The following is a 22,112-nucleotide window of genomic DNA, read 5'->3' on the forward strand; positions in this document are numbered from 1 at the left end:
TCAATTGAGAACCATATCAGGTACCCATTAAACCAACATAGAAACAAAAACATAGACTGCCCACCCAAAACTCACGTCCTGTGTAACGGATGTCGTCTTCCTCCTCCTCGGACGAGGAGAGGAGAGAAGGATCGGTGGACCAATACGCAGCGAGGTGTGATGACATAATAGATTTATTGAAAAGACGAACACAGAACCGAACTATACTTTAGAAATATTACAAAATAACAAACGGACAACGTAGACGAAACCTAACATGGAACTTACATAACGACACGAAGAACACACGCAGCAGGAAACAGACTACATCAAAACGAAATACAACCGAAACAACCCGTGTGGTGCGCAGACACAAACACAGGAGACAATCACCACCAAAACAAACAGTGTGAACAGCCAGCCTATATATGGTTCCCAATCAGAGGAAAACGTAAACCACCTGTCTCTGATGAGAACCATATAAGGCTGATTAACAGTGATCTAAACACAAACAATACAATGCCCACCCCAACTCACGCCCTGACCAACTAAACATATACAAAAATAACATAAAATAGGTCAGGAACGTGACATAACCCCCCCTCAAGGTGCGTACTCCGAACGCACCACCAAAAGTCTAGGGGAGGGTCTGGGTGGGCATCTGACCACGGTGGTGGCTTAGGCTCCGGGCGTGGTTCCCACCCCACCATAATCAATCCCCGCTTCTGTAGCTTCCCCACAATGACCACCCTCCAAATAAACCCCACCTAAATTAAGGGGCACTCCAGGATAAGGAGCAGCACCGGAATGAGGGGCAACACTAGAATGAGGGGCAACACTAGAATGAGGGGCAACACCAGAATGACTGGCAGATCCTGGCTGACTGGCTCTGGACGCTCTTGGCTGTTGACGGCCTGGACGGTCATGGCTGGCTGACGGCTCTGGACGGTCATGGCTCGCTGACCGCTCTGGACGGTCTGGCTCGCTGACGGCTCTGGACGGTCATGGCTCGCTGACCCTGGCGGTCTGCTCGCTGACGGTCTGGACGGTCATGGCTCGCTGACGGCTCTGGACGGCTCTTGGCTGGTTGACGGCTCTGGACGGTCATGGCTGGCTGACGGCTCTGGACGGTCATGGCTCGCTGACGGCTCTGGACGGTCATGGCTCGCTGACGGCTCTGGACGGTCATGGCTCGCTGACGGCTCTGGACGGTCATGGCTCGCTGACGGCTCTGGACGGTCATGGCTCGCTGACGGCTCTGGACGGTCATGGCTCGCTGACGGCTCTGGACGGTCATGGCTGGCTGAAGGCTCTGGCTGATCCGGTCTGGCGGAAGGCTCTGGCTGATCCGGTCTGGCGGAAGGCTCTGGCTGATCCGGTCTGGCGGAAGGCTCTGGCTGATCCGGTCTGGCGGAAGGCTCTGGCTGATCCGGTCTGGCGGAAGGCTCTGGCTGTGATCCGGTCTTGCGGAAGGCTCTGGCTGATCGGTCTGGCGGAAGGCTCTAGCGGCTCCTGTCTGGCGGACGGCTCTAGCGGCTCCTGTCTGGCGGACGGCTCTACGGCTCCTGTCTGGCGGGACGGCTTGTAGGCTCATGGCAGACGGGCGGCTTTGCAGGCTCCTGGCAGACGGGCGGCTTTGCAGGCTCATGGCAGACGGACAGTTCAGACGGCGTATGGCAGACGGGCAGTTCAGGCGCCGCTGGGCAGACGGGCAGTTCAGGCGCCGCTGGGCAGACGGGCAGTTCAGGCGCCGCTGGGCAGACGGGGCAGTTCAGGCGCCGCTGGGCAGACGGGCAGTTCAGGCGCCGCTGGGCAGACGGGCAGTTCAGGCGCCGCTGGGCAGACGGGCAGTTCAGGCGCCGCTGGGCAGACGGCAGACTCTGGCCGGCTGAGACGCACTATAGCCTGGTGCGGGGTACCGGAACTGGAGGTACCGGGCTAAGGACACGCACCTCAGGGCGAGTGCGGGGAACAACAACAGGGCACACTGGACTCTCGTGGCGCACTCTAGGCCTGGTGCGTGGTACCGGAACTGGAGGTACCGGCTGAGGGCACGCACTCAGGGCGAGTGCGGGGAGAAGGAACAGTGCGTACAGGGCTCTGGAGACGCACAGGAGGCTTGGTGCGTGGTGCCGGAACTGGAGGCACTGGGCTGGAGACACGCACCATAGGCAGAAGTGCGTGGAGGAGGAACAGGGCTCTGAAAACGCACTGGAAGCCTGGTGCGTGGTGTAGGCACTGTTGGTACTAGGCTGGGGCGGGGAGGTGGCACCGGAAATACCGGACCGTGCAGGCGTACTGGCTCTCTTGAGCATTGAGGCTGCCCAACCTTACCTGGTTGGAATGCTCCCGGTCGCCCGACCAGTGCGGGGGGTGGATAAACCCGCACCGGGCTATGTAGGCGAACCGGGGAAACCATGCGTAAGGCAGGTGCCATGTATGCCGGCCCAGGAGACCACTGGATGACCAGAACGCCCTCCTCTGATTGAGAATCATATTAAGGTAGGTGGTGTCACATTGTTTGTTTGTGGGTGGTTGTCTCCTGTGTCAGTGTCTGTGTATGTTACGCCACACGGGACTGTTTCGGTTTGTTTGTTCGTTCGTTCGGTTTATGTAGTCTGTTCCTGTTTCATGCGTTCTTCGTGTCATGTAAGTTCTTATGTTCAGGTGCGTCTACGTCGTTTGTTGTTTTGTAGTTTGTTAAAGTGTTTTCGTGTTTTTCGTCTTTACTTTAATAAATCATGTCATATCACGACGCTGCATTTTGGTTCAATCCCTGCTCCTCCTCTCATGAGGACCGCCACAGGAATGGAAGACCCAGAGTTACCTCTGCTGCAGAATACCGTTACACAGCTTTCATTTTTCTGTATACATTTCAATCTCTTTTTCCATGTTCAAATTAAATATCTTCCTGCAAACCCGCCTCACCCAACGTGGTACGGATCTGCAATTTTTTTAGACCTTATAACTGGAACCTCCGTCAGAATCTAGCCAGCTAATTAGCTACTAGCTATTTAGTCATTGTTAGCCACTGCTAGCACTCTTTACCTTTAGCACAGACACCAGCCACTTTAGCCCGGATAATATCTGCCAGTCTGCACAGCGCGATATCAGCCCTGAGCATATCGGACTGCTTTTTATTTTTTTATTCCCCCCCACTACATCACTGGATTCCTGCCGCAAGCTCTGGACCATTACACCGGATCATCACAGCTAGCTAGCTGCTACCGAGTGGATATTGCCCTTGTCCAGAAGCAAGCACCAGTTAGCCTCGCGCTAGTCCCATTCCCCCGGCTAGCAAACGAAGTACACCAACTACAATCCCTCTTGCCAATTGGCCTGGACCCTTTGTCGACACGGAGCCCCTCCGATCCATCACGACTGATCTGCTGACGTATTTCGGCCGATGTGCTCTCAACCGGCCTCTGCGTCGTTGATGTCGGTGAGGACCCAGCTACTAGCCCCGGCCCGCTAACGCTCTGAGCACCGTGTCTCCCGCTCGCCTAGTGTAGTGACGACTACCGAGTGGTTCCCTGTTTCGTCCTTTGCTGCTTATTGGACCCCATGATCACTCGGCTACACAGCTGATGCCTACTGGACTGTTAATTAACATGGTACTTCATTTTTTTTATCTGTCGTCCCCAGCCTCGAACTCAGGTCATGTGTGTAGCTAACTGACCCCCTCTTCCCGTTCATCGCCATTTACCCATTGTTGTTGTCTTAGCTGTTTACTCGTTGTCTTAGCCCTCCCAATCAACACCTGTGATTGCTTTATGCCTCCCTCTAATGTCAATATGCCTTGTATACTGTTGTTTAGGATAGCTCTCACTGTTTTGCTCGCTCTACATGCCTCGGTTAGCTCCCTTGCCCCACCCCCCCACACATGTGGATAACTAGGTTAACTGGCACTTCCACTGTATTCGCACCCTACCTTGCCCTTGTCTGTGCATTATGCCCTGACTCTGTCCTACCACGCCCAGAAGTCTGCTCCTCTTACTCTGTTCAAAATCATAAGACTTGCTTTTAAAAATGTGTATAAATCATTTTCATATGGTATATTAAAGTTGTTATAGAAGTCTCTGTGTCTTCTGAACAAACCATGTTGACGTTTGTGCAAATGTATGTATTGTTCAAAAGTACACTTTTTAAAAACATTTTTATAAAGTTCCAAGAAAACAACATTGTCTGTGAATATTATTTACATTTATACACATTTTACCGAATGTTCTTCTTGCTCAATGATGGCAACTCCTATACAGGTATCGCCAAGGCCACAGGAAAGTCATGATTGCCCATGTCCATCTACTGGGCATAAAGAGCATATACAACATTTCTTCAGCATATAGAAAAGGGGTTACATGTCCCCCTCCAAAAATGCAGAGCCTTTCAAAACACTATGACATTACAAGTGGGAATTGGCACAAAGTGAGTCATGAATATAAAGCTGTGCACCGGATTTACCAACATGTAAACATGTAGAGGGGCTGGGCATCCTGAAGATGCACAACACTACAATAATAAAATAAATAAAATCATGTAGATATTCTGGAATTATATTCTGATTCTGTTCTCATACCTAGTCCTTTGCTCATGTGAATCCTACAGTAGATTTGGCTATGAGTGTGTTAGAGGATTTGACATTAATGTGATGAATAACTTTAAAAAAMAWWTTTTACCCCCTTTTTCAATTATGATCTTGTCTCATCGCTGCAACTACCCAACAAGCTCGGAAGAGGCGAAGGTCGAGTCATGCGTCCTCCGAAACATGACCCGCCAAACCACAGAGGCCAGCTGCACCAATGTGTTGGAGGAAACACCATTCAACTGATGACCGAAGTCAGTCGGCAGGGGCCCGGTGTGCCACGAGTTGTTGGAGCGCGATGAGCCAAGTAAAGCCACCCCCCCCCCCAAACCCTCCCCTAACCCGGACGATGCTGGGCCAATTGTGCACCACCCTACGGGACTCCTGTCTGTAGTGACACCTCTAGCACTGCGAAGCAGTGCCTTAGACCGCTGCGCCACTCGGGAGGCCCTAAAGAGTTTGTCTCTATCCCACCCCGGCTTCCAGACAGATCACAACACTGTCAGTTCCTACTGCTTGTTCAAGGCATACCCTTTGAGCATGAAGCACACATTTACAATGGCGTTTACACACACATTAGCCTTTTATGTTATAAAACTGGTTCCTTGATATTTTTCAAACAAAGTTGACCGTTTCACAAGAACCAATCCGATTTGTTTTACACAGAACAATTTCGATAAGGTTAATGCTCCTGGAAAGCCTGAGAATCCTGTCAATGTTAATTGACCTAATCGATATTAAATACACATTAGTGGATGTGAGAAGCATTGCCTCAAAGCAGAGTCGTCTAACATCAACAAGCACATGGTTTGCCATGTCAATGGAGGCTTTGATAACATGAGCCTATCCATATGACGTACAGATTAGGGAATCTGAGCAGCATTGCCTCAATCTGACTCCTCTAAATGAACAGTGCTGTTCTATTGTATACCGCGGGGATGGATTGATTCGTTTATTAGACAATTTTTTAAACATACATAAGAGCGTTTCAGCCAAAGAGGCCTCCACATACAATTTAAAATATCATCAAGGATACCACAATAAAGCATGAAACTGTGAATCCGTGCAGCACTTCCTCTAAGCCGAGGCCTTTAAATGAAAAGCTTTCTTAGTCTTGATGATGAACGCAAGAGAACAGAACACTGATGACAGATTTACCTCCACCGTCACTGGAAGCTGCACATGCTTGGCATCYGCCTGATTCCACCTGAGCTGTGAATCATGCAGTGCGTGGCTTAGATAAGGTCCTGGGTATCTGGTATCTACAGGTTAGTAAAACAATCAGGAGTATCTATGGTATTTCWTTCGGCTTCTCGCCGTGGATTAGAGTTTCAAATATTTTGTTAGGGCCGGTAATGTATGATTCATTTTTTATTTTGTTTATTGGTTTGCTATGATTGATTGATTTGCTATGATTGATTATTGGTTGCTTTGTTATGAGGTATGTCTGATATGATGCACTGTTCAGGACCACATTGCAAATAAGTGTTACATGATCATTTCATGTGTTATCTTCTGAGCACTAGACCTACACCATTTGTGCAAACTTTTCCACCACAAAAGTAAATAAAATCAAAAGAGTTGTTCACACACCTTATATAGAGATCCAGGTGCATTGAATCTCAATGTTTGACAAAAAATKAACTCCAGCACACTGGCATTCCTGCATGCTCCACAATGTGTTTAATGGATGTCAAAGCAATGTTTTGGTCAATAGACCTTAATTAGGCACCAAATGGACGTGAACGGACTGAAACAGGGAGTGAATACCTGGACTCGTTTTGTTTTTTCTTGTCGCCCAGCGTTTGAAAGTATTTTAAGTTGCATGCCCTAATGTACGACCCAGGTTTTTTCCCCCACAAGTAACATGGTACATTAACATACTTGTGTTTTCTGTAACGTATTACGCTTAAAATATACATTATTCATGTGTCACAGTCACCAACTCGAAAAAAGAGAGGCCTTTAGACTATCAAGAATAATTCGAATTTATGAAAAACGTGCTATTGGTTGACTGGTCTGACTTTTAAGGGTGACTGATTGGTGTTCTTTCCGGGGAGGGCATGCAATTGGTGGTGAGTTAGTGATGGACAGGGTGGGAGGGGCTCTTCCTGTCCTTCTGGTTGGTCCAGTCCCTAACTTTGCACTAATGACAGCCTGTTGACACATGATATGGTCCTAAAAGCAATGTGTGGCATCCTTCCTCTAGCTTCCAGCATTCTTCCATGCTGTGTAAGATTCCGGAGGGCACAAAAACGCCTAGTTTCACACACATGCACACAAACACACTTTCCACTCTGGGTGATTTACTGAATCCTGACTTGAGATATATTACTCAAACTTTTGAGTAAATCCACGTTTACATCAACGCATGATTTACGTAGAAGTTCATGTTATGCCCCGAGTGCATTTTTAAGGAGATCGTTTGTATGAAAAATACATGTTTGTATCAACATGAAGACAAGTTTCTTTTAATTTCATATCCAGACATGTTTTTTGATTGATCTGATTTGGATTGGTTTGTTTGACCAGGGCGTTGTGTGTATTTGCACTGTTTTGTCGAGTGCAAGAATCCAAACTTTTTTCAGCAACAATAGAATACTATTTTAGTCTAACTGAATAGGGGCTTACTCTGTCTAAATATCCGTGGTGTGTGTGAAGGAGTGCTGTGTGTGGGAGTGCGGGTGGCGAGAAGCCCATAAGGAAGGGTTTTCGTTTTTTCACAGTCAGTGGAGAGGCCCACACACGCTCGCGCACACACACAGTTCTGTAGATTGTGAACTATAGGGTGTTGTGGCTGGTACCTGTAACTGGTACTGTTGAATAACTACTGCTCTGAAATTACAAACCACCAACTGTCATTTGGGGATTTATTAAACACTTGAACCATGACATCCGTTTATGGCTGCCAAAGCATACAGAGGCAAATTTATGTACTGTGAAGTTGATATTTATATTCCAGACTCTGACATTGCTCATTATGATATTTATTGATGTCTTTCTTTACATTTTTGGGGGATTCGTGTGTATTGTATTGTTTGGCATTACTACACTTTTGGAGCTAGACTCATAAGCATTTCGCTGTACCTGTGTACGCAACCAATAACATTTTATTTTATTGAATATTTGTGTGGATCATATTCGTGATTAGATTAAGTGTCTTGAGTCAATAAGTATTCAACCCCTTTGTTATGGCAAGCCTAAATAAGTTAAGAAGTAAAAATGTGCACTCACTCTGTGTGCTATAATAAATAGTGTTTACCATGATTTTGAATGACTACCTCATCCCTGTACCCCACAGTCGAGCAGTGAATTTCAAACAGATTCAACCACAAAGACCAGGGAGGTTATCCAATGTATCGCAAAGAAGGGCACCTATTGGTAGATGGGTAAAAAAGACATTGAATATCCCTTTGAGCATGGTAAAGTTATTCATTACACTTTGGATGGTGTATCAACACACCAGTCATAAAAAAATACAGATGTCCTTCAAAACTCAGTTGCCGGAGAGGAAGGAAACTGCTCAGGGATTTCACCAGGCCAAAGGTGACTTTAAAACTGTTACATAATTTAATGGCTGTGATAGGAGAAAACTGACGATGGATCAACAACATTGTAGTTACTCCAATACTAACTAAATGACAGAGTGAAAAGAAGAAAGCCTGTACAAAATACAAATATTCCAAAACATGTATCCTGTTTGCAATAAGGCACTAAAGTAAAACTGCAAAAAATAAATGGCAAAGAATTTAACTTTGTCCTGAATACAAAGTGTTATGTTTGGGGCGAATCCAGCACAACACATTACTCATATTTTCAAGCATGGTGGTGTCTGCATCATGTTATGGGTATGCTTGTCTAAGGATAGTTTGTGGGGATAAAAGGAAACTAACAGAGCTAAGCATAATCCTAGAGGAAAACCTGTTTTGTTCTGCTTTTCAACAGACACTGTGAGACAAATGCACCTTTCAGCAAGACACTAACCTAAAACACAAGGCCAAATATACACTGACATTGATTGTTCCAGAGTGTCCTAGTTACAATTTTGACTTAAATCTATGGCAAGACTTTAAAATGTCTGTCTAGCAATGATCAACAACCAACTTGAGAGCTTGAAGACGTTAAAAGAATCATGTGCAAATATTGTACAATCCAGGTGTGAATATCTCTTAGAAACTTACCCAGAAAGAACCACAGCTGTAATCACTGATAAAGGGGATTTTTAACATGTATTGTGAATACTTACAGTACCAGTCAAAAGTTTGGACACACCTACTTATTCAAGGGTTTCTTTGTTTTTTACTATTTTCTACATTGTAGAATAATAGTGAAGACATCAAAACTATGAAATAGCACGTATGGAAAATGTAGTAACCAAAAAGTGTTAAACAAATCAAAATACATTTTATATTTGAGATTCTTCAAAGTAGCCACCCATTTCCTTGATGACAGCTTTGCACACTCTTAGCATTTTCTCAACCAGCTTCACCTGGAATGCTTTTCCAACAGTCTTAAAGGAGTTCCCACATATGCTGGGCACTTGTTGGATGCTTTTCCTTCACTCCGCGGTCCAACTCATCCCAAACCATCTCAATTGAGTTGCGGTCGGGTGATTGTGGAGGCCAGGTTATCTGATGCAGCACTCCATCACTCTCCTTCTTGGTCAAACAGCCCTTACACAGCCTGGAGGTGTGTTGGGTCATTGTCCTGTTGAAAAACAAATGATAGTCGCACTAAACGCAAACCAGATGGGATGGTGTATCGCTGTAGAATGCTGTGGTAGCCTTGCTGGTAAAGTGTGCCTTGAATTCTATATAAATCACTGTCACCAGCAAAGCAACCCCACACCATCACACCCCCTCTATGATTCACGGTGGGAACCACACATGCGGAGATCATCCATTCACCTAGTCTGTGTCTCACAAAGGCACGCCGATTGGAACCAAAAATCTCAAATTTGGACATCAGACCAAAGAACAGATTTTCACCGGTCTAATGTCCATTGCTCGTGTTTCTTGGCCCAAGCAAGTCTCTTCTTCTTATTGGTGTTCTTTAGTAGTGGGGTCTTTGCAGTAATTCGACCATGAGGCCTGATTCACACAGTCTCCTCTGAACAGTTGATGTTGAGGTGTGTCGTTACTTGAACTCTGAAGCTGGTAACTCTGAACTTATCCTCTGCAGCAGAGGTTTTTGCGACTGCACTTGAAGAAATGTTCAAAGTTCTTGAAATTTTTCGCATTGACTGACCATATCTTCAAGAAATGATGGACTGTCGTTTCTCTTTGCTTTTTTGAGCTGTTCTTGCCACTTGGTCTTTTACCAAATAGGGCTATCTTCTGTATACCACTCTTACCTTGTCACAACACAACTGATTGACTCAAATGCATTTAGAAGGAAATAAATTCCACATATTAAACTTATAACAAGGCACACCTGTTGAAAACCTCTACAGCATTGGTGGGTCCCCCGCGGGACAATTGAGCTAGCATAAGCTAATGTGATTAGCATGAGGTTGTAAGTAAAAATAACATTTCCCAAGACATAGACATATCTGATATTGGCAGAAAGCTTAAATTCTTGTTAATCTAACCGCACTGTCCAATTTACAGTAGCTATTACGGTGAAAGAATACCATGTTATTGTTTGATGAGAGTGCACAGTTATGATCTTGAAAATGTATTAATAAACCAATTAGGCACATTTAGGGGTGTCTTGATACAAACAGTTTTACAGAAATACAATGGTTCATTGGATCAGTCTAAAACTTTGCACATGCACTGCTGCCATCTAGTGGCCAAAATTGAAATTACCCCTCGGCTGGAATAATACATTATGGCCTTTCTCTTGCATTTCAAAGATGGTACAAAAAAAATACAAAAGAAAACGCATGGTATTATCTTTTACCAGATCTAATGTGTTATACTTTCCTACATTAATTTAACATTTCCAAATTGAAAAAATGGGCAGACTACCTCATGAAGCTGGTTGAGAGAATGCCAAGAGTGCAAAGCTGTCATCAAGGCAAAGGGTGGCTACTTTGAAGAATCTCAAATATAAAATACATTTTGATTTGTTTAACACTTTTTTGGTTACTACATGATTCCATATGTGTTATTTGGATGTCTTCACTATTATTCTACAATGTAGAAAAGTACAAATAAAGAAAAACCCTTTTTTGACTGGTACTTTATGTAAATAAGATATTTCTGTAATTAATTTGCAATAAATTTGCAAAGAGTTCTAAAACATATTTTCACTTTTTCATTATGGGGTATTGTGTGTAGAGGGGGACAAATCAATTTTGAATTCAGGCTGTAACAACAAAATATAGAATAAGTCAAGAGGTATGAATAGTTTCTGAAGGCACTGTCCTGTAGCAGTGCACATGCAAGGCTAAGATCCAACTAGCTAGTCCAACTAAGTTGTATCTGCTTTTGATATACAGTATCTACATACAGGTAACTGCCAAAATAAAGAAAACACCTTGAGTAAATGAGGGATACAAAGTATATGGAAAGCAGTTGCTTCCACACAGGTGTGGTTCCTGAGTTACATTTACATTTAAGTCATTTAGCAGACGCTCTTATCCAGAGCGACTTACACAATTATCATGCTTAGGGTCATATATATATATATATATATATATATATATATATAAAATTCCCAGTTTTACCCATTATTTTGGCTACCATGGTTAGAAGCGAAGATATCTCAGTGACTTTGAAAGAGGGGTCTCAAAGGAGCATAAGGGGTTTAATGTGTTTGAGTGTGAGTGTGTGTGTCTCAGTCACAAGATCTCAATGCAATGAATACTTATGGGAGATTCGAGAGTGACGCCTGAGACAGCTTTTTCCACCACCATCAAAAAAACACAAAATTGTGGAAGACGGGTGTCGCATAACTCCAATAGATTTCCAGATACTTGCAGAATCTATGCCAAGGCGCATTGAAGCTGTTCCGGTGGCTCGTGGTGGCCCAATGTCCTATTAAGACACAATGTTCTGTTTCCTTTATTTTGGCAGTTATCGGTATGTTTAATTCTGATGCTTATATGATAACCATATACAATTATAGTGTGCATGGCTTTGTGTTCATCCGCTTGATTAATAAATTAATGACCTGAGGCTTGTTTCAAGTGATCATCCCATAACTTCACATGACCACCTTCCTAATCCTAACACCGTCCTCTCCCCTCTGTTCTCCAGGAAGACAACGAGATCCCCTCCAGCATGTTCATCAAGGACTCCCCCAAGACCTGCCAGGCCAGCCAGCTTGAGGACGACGCCCCTGCGGCACCTGCCCCGTCCGTCACCGGCATAGATGCCAACCACTCTCAGGAGGAGGGTCTCCATAACATCAGCCTGTACTCCTCCGACAATGACACCGGGGGTCTCCACGAGGATGATGAAGCCCTGGAGGGAGAGGCAGAGCTGGGCCTAGAAGCGGCCCTGCCCTCCTTCGAGAGATCCAGAGCCGACCGGCTGAAGCGCTCCAGCCTGAAGAAGGTGGACAGCCTGAAGAAGGCCTTCTCGCGCCAGAGCATCGAGAAGAAGATGACCAAGATCAGCACCAAGATCGTGCCGCCCGCGAGCCGTGAGAAGATCAAGAAAAGCTTTACACCAAACCACCCTAAGAGTCCCACCGCCAAGAGCTCTTCTTTCAAGGTGTCGCCCATGACGTTCAATGTGAAGAAGTTGCGAGGCGAAGGGGAGGCTTCGACACAGCCCGGAGGCTCGCCTAGCGGGCAAGCCCACGTGGAGATCCCTCCCCTGGGTAGCATGGATGGGGATCTACCCCTGGCGGAGGTGTACTCCCAGGAAGGGCTGGGTGTGGAGGGGGGAGAGGAGCTAGCTAGTCCTTCTACCCCTGGGAGCGTGCAGGCCGATTTGACCATCAATGGAGAAGCGGGGAGCCTTGAGTGTGACCTGACCATCGATCGTCCACTGGGACTTGCTCTCCCGGAGCATGATGACGATATGGGGGAGGAGGAAGAGGTTTATGATGAGGTAGAGGAGCAGGAAAGCCCGGTGGAGGTAAAGGCCCCCATACCTGCTGTGGAGCAAGCCTCATAATCTCATCCCTCTCATCTTTTGCTTCTGCACATTCCCTGGCCATTTTATGTTAACATGCCAACACTGTAGTCATCCCTCCATCTTTCCAGCCTACCAATTTCTGAAAAATCTCAAGCTCCAGTGCTAACGATACGGAGCCCCTAAGCATCCCTGGCCCTCCAATGCCTCCAGCCCTGCATGTACGATTGATCCAGGAGATCCCAGATCAACAAGCTTCCATTTCAGAGATCCTGATTTATCAAGAGTGATCAAGATATCCTGCATCAGTTGCTCCTGCCTGGTGTGTTTAGCTACCTACCCTTCTTTGGGGCTACCTTAGGACAAGAACCAGCAAGCCAAGGGACTATAACTCACCTTCCCAACTGGAACCTGGGCTTCTGAACAGCACATCTCCAGGATGCTGAGCCAACTCTCTCTCGCTGTTGATCTGTCTTCGCATGGGCCTCTCTGTCTGACGGATAGTCTCTTTGTTCTCCTGCCTCGCTTGAATGCCGGTAAATATTTGGCAAAGAGGGTAAAGCCCACAGCTTGGGAAGGGTAGCCCATTGCCAGGTTGTCTGGGCATTGGTATGGGGCGGTAACTATGTTTCTAACGCAAGGTTGGTGTAAGGCTGAGGTTTGTGACATATGCATTTGACCCAGGTCTGGATATAACCATACAACCTGAGTGCAGGGTAAAAATGGAGCCATAGCATTAAGGCAATTTCATGCCATCCCTACCTTAGTTCATTTATTTGCCATAATATATATACTCATCAGAGCTCTCATGACAAAAAACACAGCTTGAAAGTGGTAAGTGGTTTAAGGAGTGAAATATCAGTAGGCATAACGACTTATATAGAATCATGTTTGAGTACTGTCACCTGACTTTCATAAATATACTGTCAAAATGGTCATGTTGGAGCTGATTACGTGTGCATTCGGTGCACCTAATGTTAGCATAGCACTCACATAAACAATGTTGACACATTCCTATATGGTTGAAACACACATGCACACAAACACTTGATTAACTAGCACACATTTACTGAGGCACCCACAAAGACAATCACACACACACTCATACACGCACGGAATTCTTCAAACTTACACAGGCTGTTGTGGGTAATTGCCATCCTGGAGTGAGGAATTCCTGTTTTGGAAGCCCTGTTGGGAAAAAAACAGCATAGACCAGCATAGGCTGGTGACAAGCCTTCATTGTTTGGACACTGGTCACCAGCATTCCAGCATATGGTGGCCACCCGCAAAACCCGCATCAAGTTACGTTATGCTGGCTTTGCAAAGTGATGTCTAATTCCTAATGGAATCCAGCCTGAACGAGGATATCCAACATTTGGAATGTTTATTCACCCACGATTTGCATTCAGAATGACTGCCAGGGTTTTGCCCTCAAAACATCAAAGCAAGCTTTATTTATACACCATATTTCAGACATGGAATGCAACGCAATGTGCTATACAGGAAAAAAACGAATAAAAAATTATTAAAATATAGGTGAAATATTTCCTACACAACAAACATAAGATAAAAAACTAAAGAATGGCACAAACTTAACCAATGGCTGTGCTGTGTAGGCCTATGGTGGCAGTTCAGGAGGAGAGTCAAAGGCTTTTTCTAAAAATGATTTTTGATTAGGCCTAATCCAAGAATGCACTCTTGCGTGCGGACTATCCTAAAGCCTTTATTCTGTTCAGTTTGAGAAGGAGAGCGCAAAGATGACGAGGACCGGAGGTCAACTTTGATTGCTTGCTACTACTATAATTTATTTTATTAAAAACAATGTTACTTTTCCATTCTGAAAGCGTATTGATCAGAGTTATTGGCTTCACAATCAGCCAGATTCGAGTAACTTACATTGTGGTGACTGAAACTTGAAACAGCAGCCGTGGCACAATCAATTGGAAATTGACAGCTCATGGTGCTGAAAGTAGGCAAATTTGAGTAGGCATAATTAATTWAACTTTACTAACAAGAGGGCTTTGTGTTGGAGCCTATTTATTCATATTTAAGAAATAATAGGTAGGCCTACCTGTTTGGCAGATTAAATTAGGCAATAGGCTGCTATATAGATATATTTGTCAATTCCATCTCAGTGAAGGGCTGTTAGGTTAAAACCAAGACTCGAATTGAGGGGGTATGAGGGTATGCCATAGCCCTACTTTTTAAGAAAGAAAATGGCAAAATGCACAAGCTTACGTCTTACGTTAGTTTAAGATTTTAAAACTGATCCGATTATATAACGTGATATATTAGAGCGCTTTGGTCCTTGATGCTTTACAGTATGCATTGTTTCGTTTCTTTGACATTCAGAGGCTGAGACACAACCTTCTATAGCCGAGGACCCCAGAAATATACTTTGCTTGGGAAGTAATCTAATTCTCTCACTATCAATTGATTAAGCGATTCACTTTCTGTACAATAAATGTTTAAACCCAGACAACTTTTAGGGAAACAAGGGCTATTTTTTCTCAGACCTGCAAATACAATGATAGATTCATGCAATGCTTTGACTATAAAGGAGATCTTTCCACCCCTACTCTCATCCACGGTGGTCTGTGAACCCACAACCTTCTGGCCAGCAGCCCTGTGCGCTATCAAAATTCCTGCATTGCCATGTAATGCTTACARGAAGAAGAACACTTTCTAAAAATGTTTCTAGAAGGCTCTGGTCTGTCCAAGATGTGAGGATAAATGGTATAGACATGGTCTCCGCTATCCACTTTGTTTTAATTATTATTATTTGGGGTATAAGGGAGAGTCACTTTTTTTTCAAGCATTCAGGGAGTGTTTAATTGAAATGTAACTGATGAAGGTAGGACTGTCCATATTCATTTCAGAAAGATCCCGTTTTCTCCATGTGACCCTTACTACAAAATAATGTTCACCACCTAAACTGGAGCAGTAACGGGTGAAATAAGTTCAACTAAGATATTGGGTTAGTCTGTATGTTATGTATCTTTGTGTAGCATAAGATAAAATGAATTGATTAATTAAAACAACCAATGTACATGCAAAAACACAGATATTGAAAGAAACTATTCTAGAAAATCAAACTGCAATATAGCATGCTGGGAAATATGATAATGAGGAGCGTAGTTTAGCAGACCAGCTTGTCCAGCTAGACCATGCTGGACCAGAATATACTCCAAAGAAGAAGAAAAAAAGGTTATTTGCCAGGGCTGAGGGTAATTTTATTTTTCATATTAAGAATTCCCTCTCCACGGTGTTTTCCCTTTATGCCATGAAATGCTACACTGTTGCAAAGTTCCTTTAACTGCATGGTACAATATAGGCTACTGATTGCAGTGAAAGGAAGGTAAACAACAAGTTACTGAATTTTTACAGCTGAATGGAGGTGTTATTGCTGTAAAAAGACAGCATGCTGCTGGTTACCTAAGACTATACCTCACTTGGGATTTGAACTCAAACTCTTTGTTGCTAATGACCTGAACTTCCTGCTACACCACCAGCTCTATGTGCATGACAGAGCTTGGCCACAGATCTAATGGCAAGAACACAGTTCTGCTCACTGCTAGAGGTTGCTCAGAATCAAGTCAATAATTGTATAATTATCTGACAGCACCAATGTGAAAATATCAGTACTCAGGGACACTTGATGTAATGTGTGCATAAATGCTTTGGGGATTTGAACTCACAAGCCTTTAGGCGGAATGTTTCAGCAGTGCCACCAGGTACATCTTTGTTACCAAGAACATGTGCATTCAGAAAGTATTCACACCCCTTGACCTTTTCTCCATTTTGTATAGCCTGAATTTGAAATGGATTACATTGTGATTTATTTTGTGACTGGCCTAACACAATGTACCATAATGTCAAAGTGGAATTATGTTTTTCAAAATGTTTACAAATTCATAAAAAATGAAAAGCTGAAATGTTTTAAGTCAATAAGTAATCAACCCCTTTGTTATGGCAAGCCAAAATAAGTTCAGGAGTAAAGATTTGCTTAACAAGTCACATAGTATGTTCCATGGACTCACTCTGTGTTTAACATGATTTATGAATGACTACCTCATCTCTGAAAMRTACCGGTGGTCTGGGGTGGCAGGTAGCCTAGTGGTTAGAGCAAGATCAAATCCCCAAGCTGACAAGGTAAAAATCTGTCATTCTACCCCTGAACAAGGCAGTTCACTGTTCCTAGGCTGTCATTGAAAATTAGAATTTGTTCTTAACTGACTTGCCAAGTTAAATAAATGTAAAATAATTTTGCATATTTGGGGGCATGGTCTAATATATGTGTTTTTGTGCCAACCATGATGGTTGTCGTCAAAGGTTGAATACCTCTTTTAACATGGTCAGTTTTGCAGTTGTTGTAAGAGCATGTGACATTAAATAAGAGCTGTACTGTTAAAAATGTACTTTGTATTTGACAGTAAATTAATGGAAGTTAGTTATATGGATGTTACTGAATTTTGTGCCGCTGATTTGGCAAACAGCTGTCAGTTATTGTAAAATTCACAGCAACTGCTAGGAACATACTGCCAGTTAAGCTTCCAGTTAGTTATTGTAAAATGCACAGTAACATATTTGCAACTAGGTACCAGTAGCTCACTGTAACTTCAAGGAACTGATAACAAGAACGCTTATGACATTAGGTGACAACTAATATGTAGTTTTTGGCATGAGCACACTTGGGACCCAGCCTCACCTGGCATCAACATCTTGGTTGGCAGCAAACTGACCTTCCTGCCACACCATCAGGTCAGTGAGTGTGACAGAAATCAGCCAAAGTAAGTTTCTGTGAATTCTACAAATACTACATGCAGCAAGCTGACAGTAAGTTATTGACATTTAAACAGGAACTTCCCAGTGGCCACCTTCCATTAACTTACAGAAAAATGCACAGTAACCTTTAAACAGCTCTTGATTGTCACAAGCTCTTACCAAAAATTGTACCACTTGCCATAGACAAATCAGTTGCTCTAACTTAATTAACTTAACAATAAAACCCCTTAAACTGGTTCAACACTTAAACTGGTTCAACACACACAAAATGTAACATATTTTAGACCATGCCCCCAAATATGTTAATGAGCCCACCTCAGCACATTGCCCCATCTATATTTCAAAGTGCCATGAAAGGTAAACAACAATTTAACAATAACACCATTAAGCTGTAACTCAGTAGCTGGTAACTTACTATCAAATAACAAGTCATTTTTAACAGTGTATGCCATAAGCACATCTGAAGTATCCTATAAGTATAACTCTAAAACATGTCATTGCTTCTACCTTCTAACCAGAGGGTTCTTCATAAGAGGATTCTAAACGTAACTCAAAATGGTTCCCCTACCTACAGGAACAAATCAAACCCTTTCACATTACACACAAAACAGTTCCCCCATAGGGACAAATTACAATGCCTAGTGGTTCTAATCTTTTAACACTGTCACACCTAGTGCTGTTATGGTGACCATATTGCCACCACATGGCCGCATTAAAACTCCACGTGACCGAGTCACGGTAATCTCTTATGGTAGTACCCAACTTGCTAATGTCTGTCCATCAAGTCACTAATGGCCTGTTACTATTGTCCCGCTAACCACTCTGACATCAATTAAAATCCAATCGAAAATCACATCAAACACTGATCATCAAAACAGTATCATGCATTCAGAACTCACCTCACTGTGATTAATCTGTCTGAAGAAAGAAGTTCAACAGGTTGAAACTTAATGGAAAACATGGTCATTGTGGATGTTGTTTCAAAGCCTAAAAACGAAATGTACAGCACTTTCTAAGGTGATGATTAATTCAAAACATCCATATGCATATTAGAGCTTATGCAAAGGCTTGGCCTAAATATGAGCCCAAGCCCGAAAAAAACTCTGAGTTAAAATAATGATTGTGCCATTATAGAATACATAGCCTACCGCACATTAAGCACGGCAGAAATACATAAATATGTACATAATTGGTCTAGCCGATACCCCGAAATGAAACATATTCTAGTAATTGCTTTTGAGTGTGGACTGTATTAATATGCATACTGAATATGAAGACTGGTTACCTCATGCTACGCTCCAAACTTTCTAAACATCGGGGATAGTCGGGGAGAGAACATATAGGCCTAGGCGATACTGTTGGTTCATTGATAGTGCAGGGTGGCTTACAGAGTTACAGTGCCTTGAGAAAATATTCACACCCCTTGACTTTTTCCAAATTTTGTTTTGTTTGTCTGAATTTAAAATAGAGTCAAATTAGATTTTTGGGGGGACTGGCCTACAGAAAATACCCCATACTGTCAAGGTGGAATTATGTTTAGACATTTTTACTAATTAATAAAAAATGTAAAGCTGTAATGTCTTGAGTCAATAAGTGTTCAACCCCTTCGTTATGGCAATCCTAAATACGTTCAGGAGTAAAAATTTGCTTCAGTAACATAAGTTGCATGGACTGACTCTGTGTGCAATAATAGTGTTTATGATGATTTTTGAATGACTACCTCATCTCTGTACCCCACACATACAGATAATCCAGTTAATACAGGTAATGAGTGGAGAACAGGAGGGCTTCTTAAAGAAAAACTAACAGGTCTGTGAGAGCCGGAATTCTTACTGGTTGGTAGGTGATCAAATACTTATGTCATGCAATAAAATGCAAATTAATTACTTAAAAATCATACAATGAGATTTTCTGGATTTTTGTTTTAGATTCCGTCTCACACAGTTGAAGTGTACCTATGATAAAAATTACAGACCTCTACATGCTTTGTAAGTAGGAAAACCTGCAAAATCATCAGTGTATCAAATACTTGTTCTCCCCACTGTAAATGTTTAAAAAATATATATATTTCTTCTACAAATGTTAAAATGTTTCTTCTATGTTGCCATTAGAGTATTTTGTGAAGATCGGTGGCAATTTTCTTTTTACAATTAAATCCTTTTGAATCCCACTTTGTAACAACAAAATGTGGAGAAAGTCAAGGGGTGTGAATACTTTCTGCAGGCACAGTAGCCAATAATTTGTGACATTTTGAAACACATTTTCTTCATATCATAATGTTTCTTCAGAGCTGTCTAAAAAAATAATATTTATTGTGATGGTGCATATTAAAATAATTTATTAGACTTTAAATGTAGACGTTCCAAAGGCGAGCATCAGCAACTTGTATGAGTGGAGGCCCGGAGATGCTAAACATGTTTGTTACTTAAACGTCAATTACTGTGAGACCGGCAGTCTTTCGCATGACAATAACCGTCTGACAAAATGTCATGACCACCACAACCATAGTCACATTAACAGCTCCAGTATTGTAGCAGGAAATTCAGGTTGCTGGCAACTGAGAGGTTGTGAGTTCAAAWCCCAAGTGAGGTTGACACCAAAGTAATCATCATTTTACTGGTCTGCAAAACCACAACCATCAGTATCATATTTCCCAGCATTGCAGTTAGATTTTAAGAATAGTTGTTTTCAATATCTGTGTTGTTGCATGTACATTGATTGGTTAAGTAATACATTAATTTATGTTATGCTACACAAAGATAAATAACTAAACTAATCCAATCTGTTAGTTGGACTTATTGCACCCGTGACTGAAATGGTTGTTTGAGTTTAGTCAAATTTTGTTTATCTTTCTGACACTGGCAGTCATTCTGAATCCACTCTGGCTGGATTCCAATAGGAATTAAACATCACTTTGCAAGCCAGCATAATGTAACTTCTTGCTGGTCACCAGAGCGCACATGCATGACCTTTCATTTTTTACCACAAGCAACACTTAAAGTGTAAAATATCATGGCATTGCAACCAGGGCCAACATTTGTCACATTTTCAAGACAGAAATATGTCCCGGGTTCACATCCCAGGTAAACACATGAAATACCACTTGTCACGAACCAGCTCAAAGCCCGTAACAAAAGGGAGACAACGTGGAGATAAGGAATAACAAAATACATTTATTAACTAAGTACAATATACAATGGTGTGTGTAATCAGTAATCAGTAGTGTAAGTGAGTGATTTGCATGCATGAGATAATGCAGGGCGTTGAAAGGTGCTAAAGCAAACAACCAAAAAACCACCAAGATACACAACAAAATCTGTAAAGGTGTCTGCATGGAGAGAGTCTCTTCCATGAATGGGGAAGTGGTGTATTTATCCTATGACATAGCGGGCCCAGGTGTTTCCCATGTAGCTGACGACCCTCCCAACTCCGCCCACCGGCATCCTAATAAGGAAACAAGAACAAAGAGAGAATACGGCAGACAGAGTGGGAGGGTCGTCACACACTTTTGATCCTGAAGTTGAACCCTACATTGCCCCAGTATATCTCCAACTTATTTGTTGTCATGTAAAAACTACGCAAGGGAAGTGCTGTTGGTCATTACGGAGGTCTGGTAAACAGAGAAAGAATCCAATGCCTGTAACGAAAATTCTAATTTTCTCAACACCGCTTTAGCGGGAAAGCGCAGCAAGAAGGCCTTCCTATAAATATTCCATGGTGTTTCATTGTCTGATGAAAAGTGTTTGAACTTTGAACAATGGAACCTATGGAGGAGGAAGAAGGCATATGTCTTAGATGATGAAATATAGAAGTWWGAAATATTTACACATTATATAATGAAATGATAAGCCTTCTATCTGTAATACAGTATCTATGGTATGTGCTCGTCCACGTATGGATGGTGTTTCCTCTTATAGATATCACAGTACTGGAAAAAGTGCCAAACTTTAAATATGTGTGGAGATTACGATTCAAATGTGACTGATTTTGAGGTGTTTCTTGTGTGAAAAAAAACAGACACAATTTTTTAAAATGTCTTTTTAATAAGCTTCATAGTGCTTTACATTGCATGGGAGTAACGCACCCCACCTGCCACCATTGTGTACAGTAGCACACCAACCTGGGTGATGCACAGCATCCATTTTATGCCAGAAAAGCTCACCACACATTGGCTCTCACAGTGAAAGAGGTGAATGTCACAGGTATCAAGTCCCCATACATGGAGTACTAGTATTGTTACTGTAACATTTTGGTTTTAGATTATACTTTATTTAGTCACATAATTTCACCCAGTTGTAATCCCTCAAGCCAAATAAGTTCTTTCTCCGTGACAGGAAACTCTTAGCARCATTTTCTGTAACGTATTTTCTTCCTATAGACACTACTTGTAATTGATATGCTCGAGTTCAGCATCACAATACATAAATAAAGATTTGTAACAACTGCTGGAGTCGACCTGTGTTTCTTCAATTGCCACACCAAGTCATGTATTACTGACAGTGGAGGCCCCTATGAGGGGGAAGGGGAGGAACATCCTCCTCAGTAAAATTTCATAAAAATGTAAATAGTGAAACATTAAAAAAGTCTTTAGATAATTGATTAAAATACACTGTTTTGCAATGGTCTACAGTAACTTCAACAGTACTGTCTGGGGTAGCACCGTGGTGTAGTCGGAGGACAGCTAGTCCTCCTCTGACTACATTGACTTCAATACAAAACATTGGAGGCTCGTAGGC

The 22,112-nt window shown here is 42.7% G+C and overlaps 1 protein-coding gene across 1 annotated transcript in view; it reads left to right on the forward strand.

Moving 5' to 3' along the window:
* The window catches only part of LOC111959863 (caveolae-associated protein 2-like), a 38,393-nt gene extending 16,572 nt beyond the window's left edge, over positions 1-21,821 (forward strand). The window contains exon 2 of the mRNA XM_023981698.2: positions 11,767-21,821. Within this exon, the coding sequence (XP_023837466.1) occupies positions 11,767-12,633 (867 nt within the window). The 3' untranslated portion in view covers positions 12,634-21,821. The remainder of the gene's footprint in view (positions 1-11,766) is intronic.
* Positions 21,822-22,112: the final 291 nt, after the last annotated feature.

This window comes from Salvelinus sp. IW2-2015, linkage group LG36 (genome assembly GCF_002910315.2).
Source record: "Salvelinus sp. IW2-2015 linkage group LG36, ASM291031v2, whole genome shotgun sequence".
Lineage (NCBI taxonomy): Eukaryota > Metazoa > Chordata > Actinopteri > Salmoniformes > Salmonidae > Salvelinus > Salvelinus sp. IW2-2015.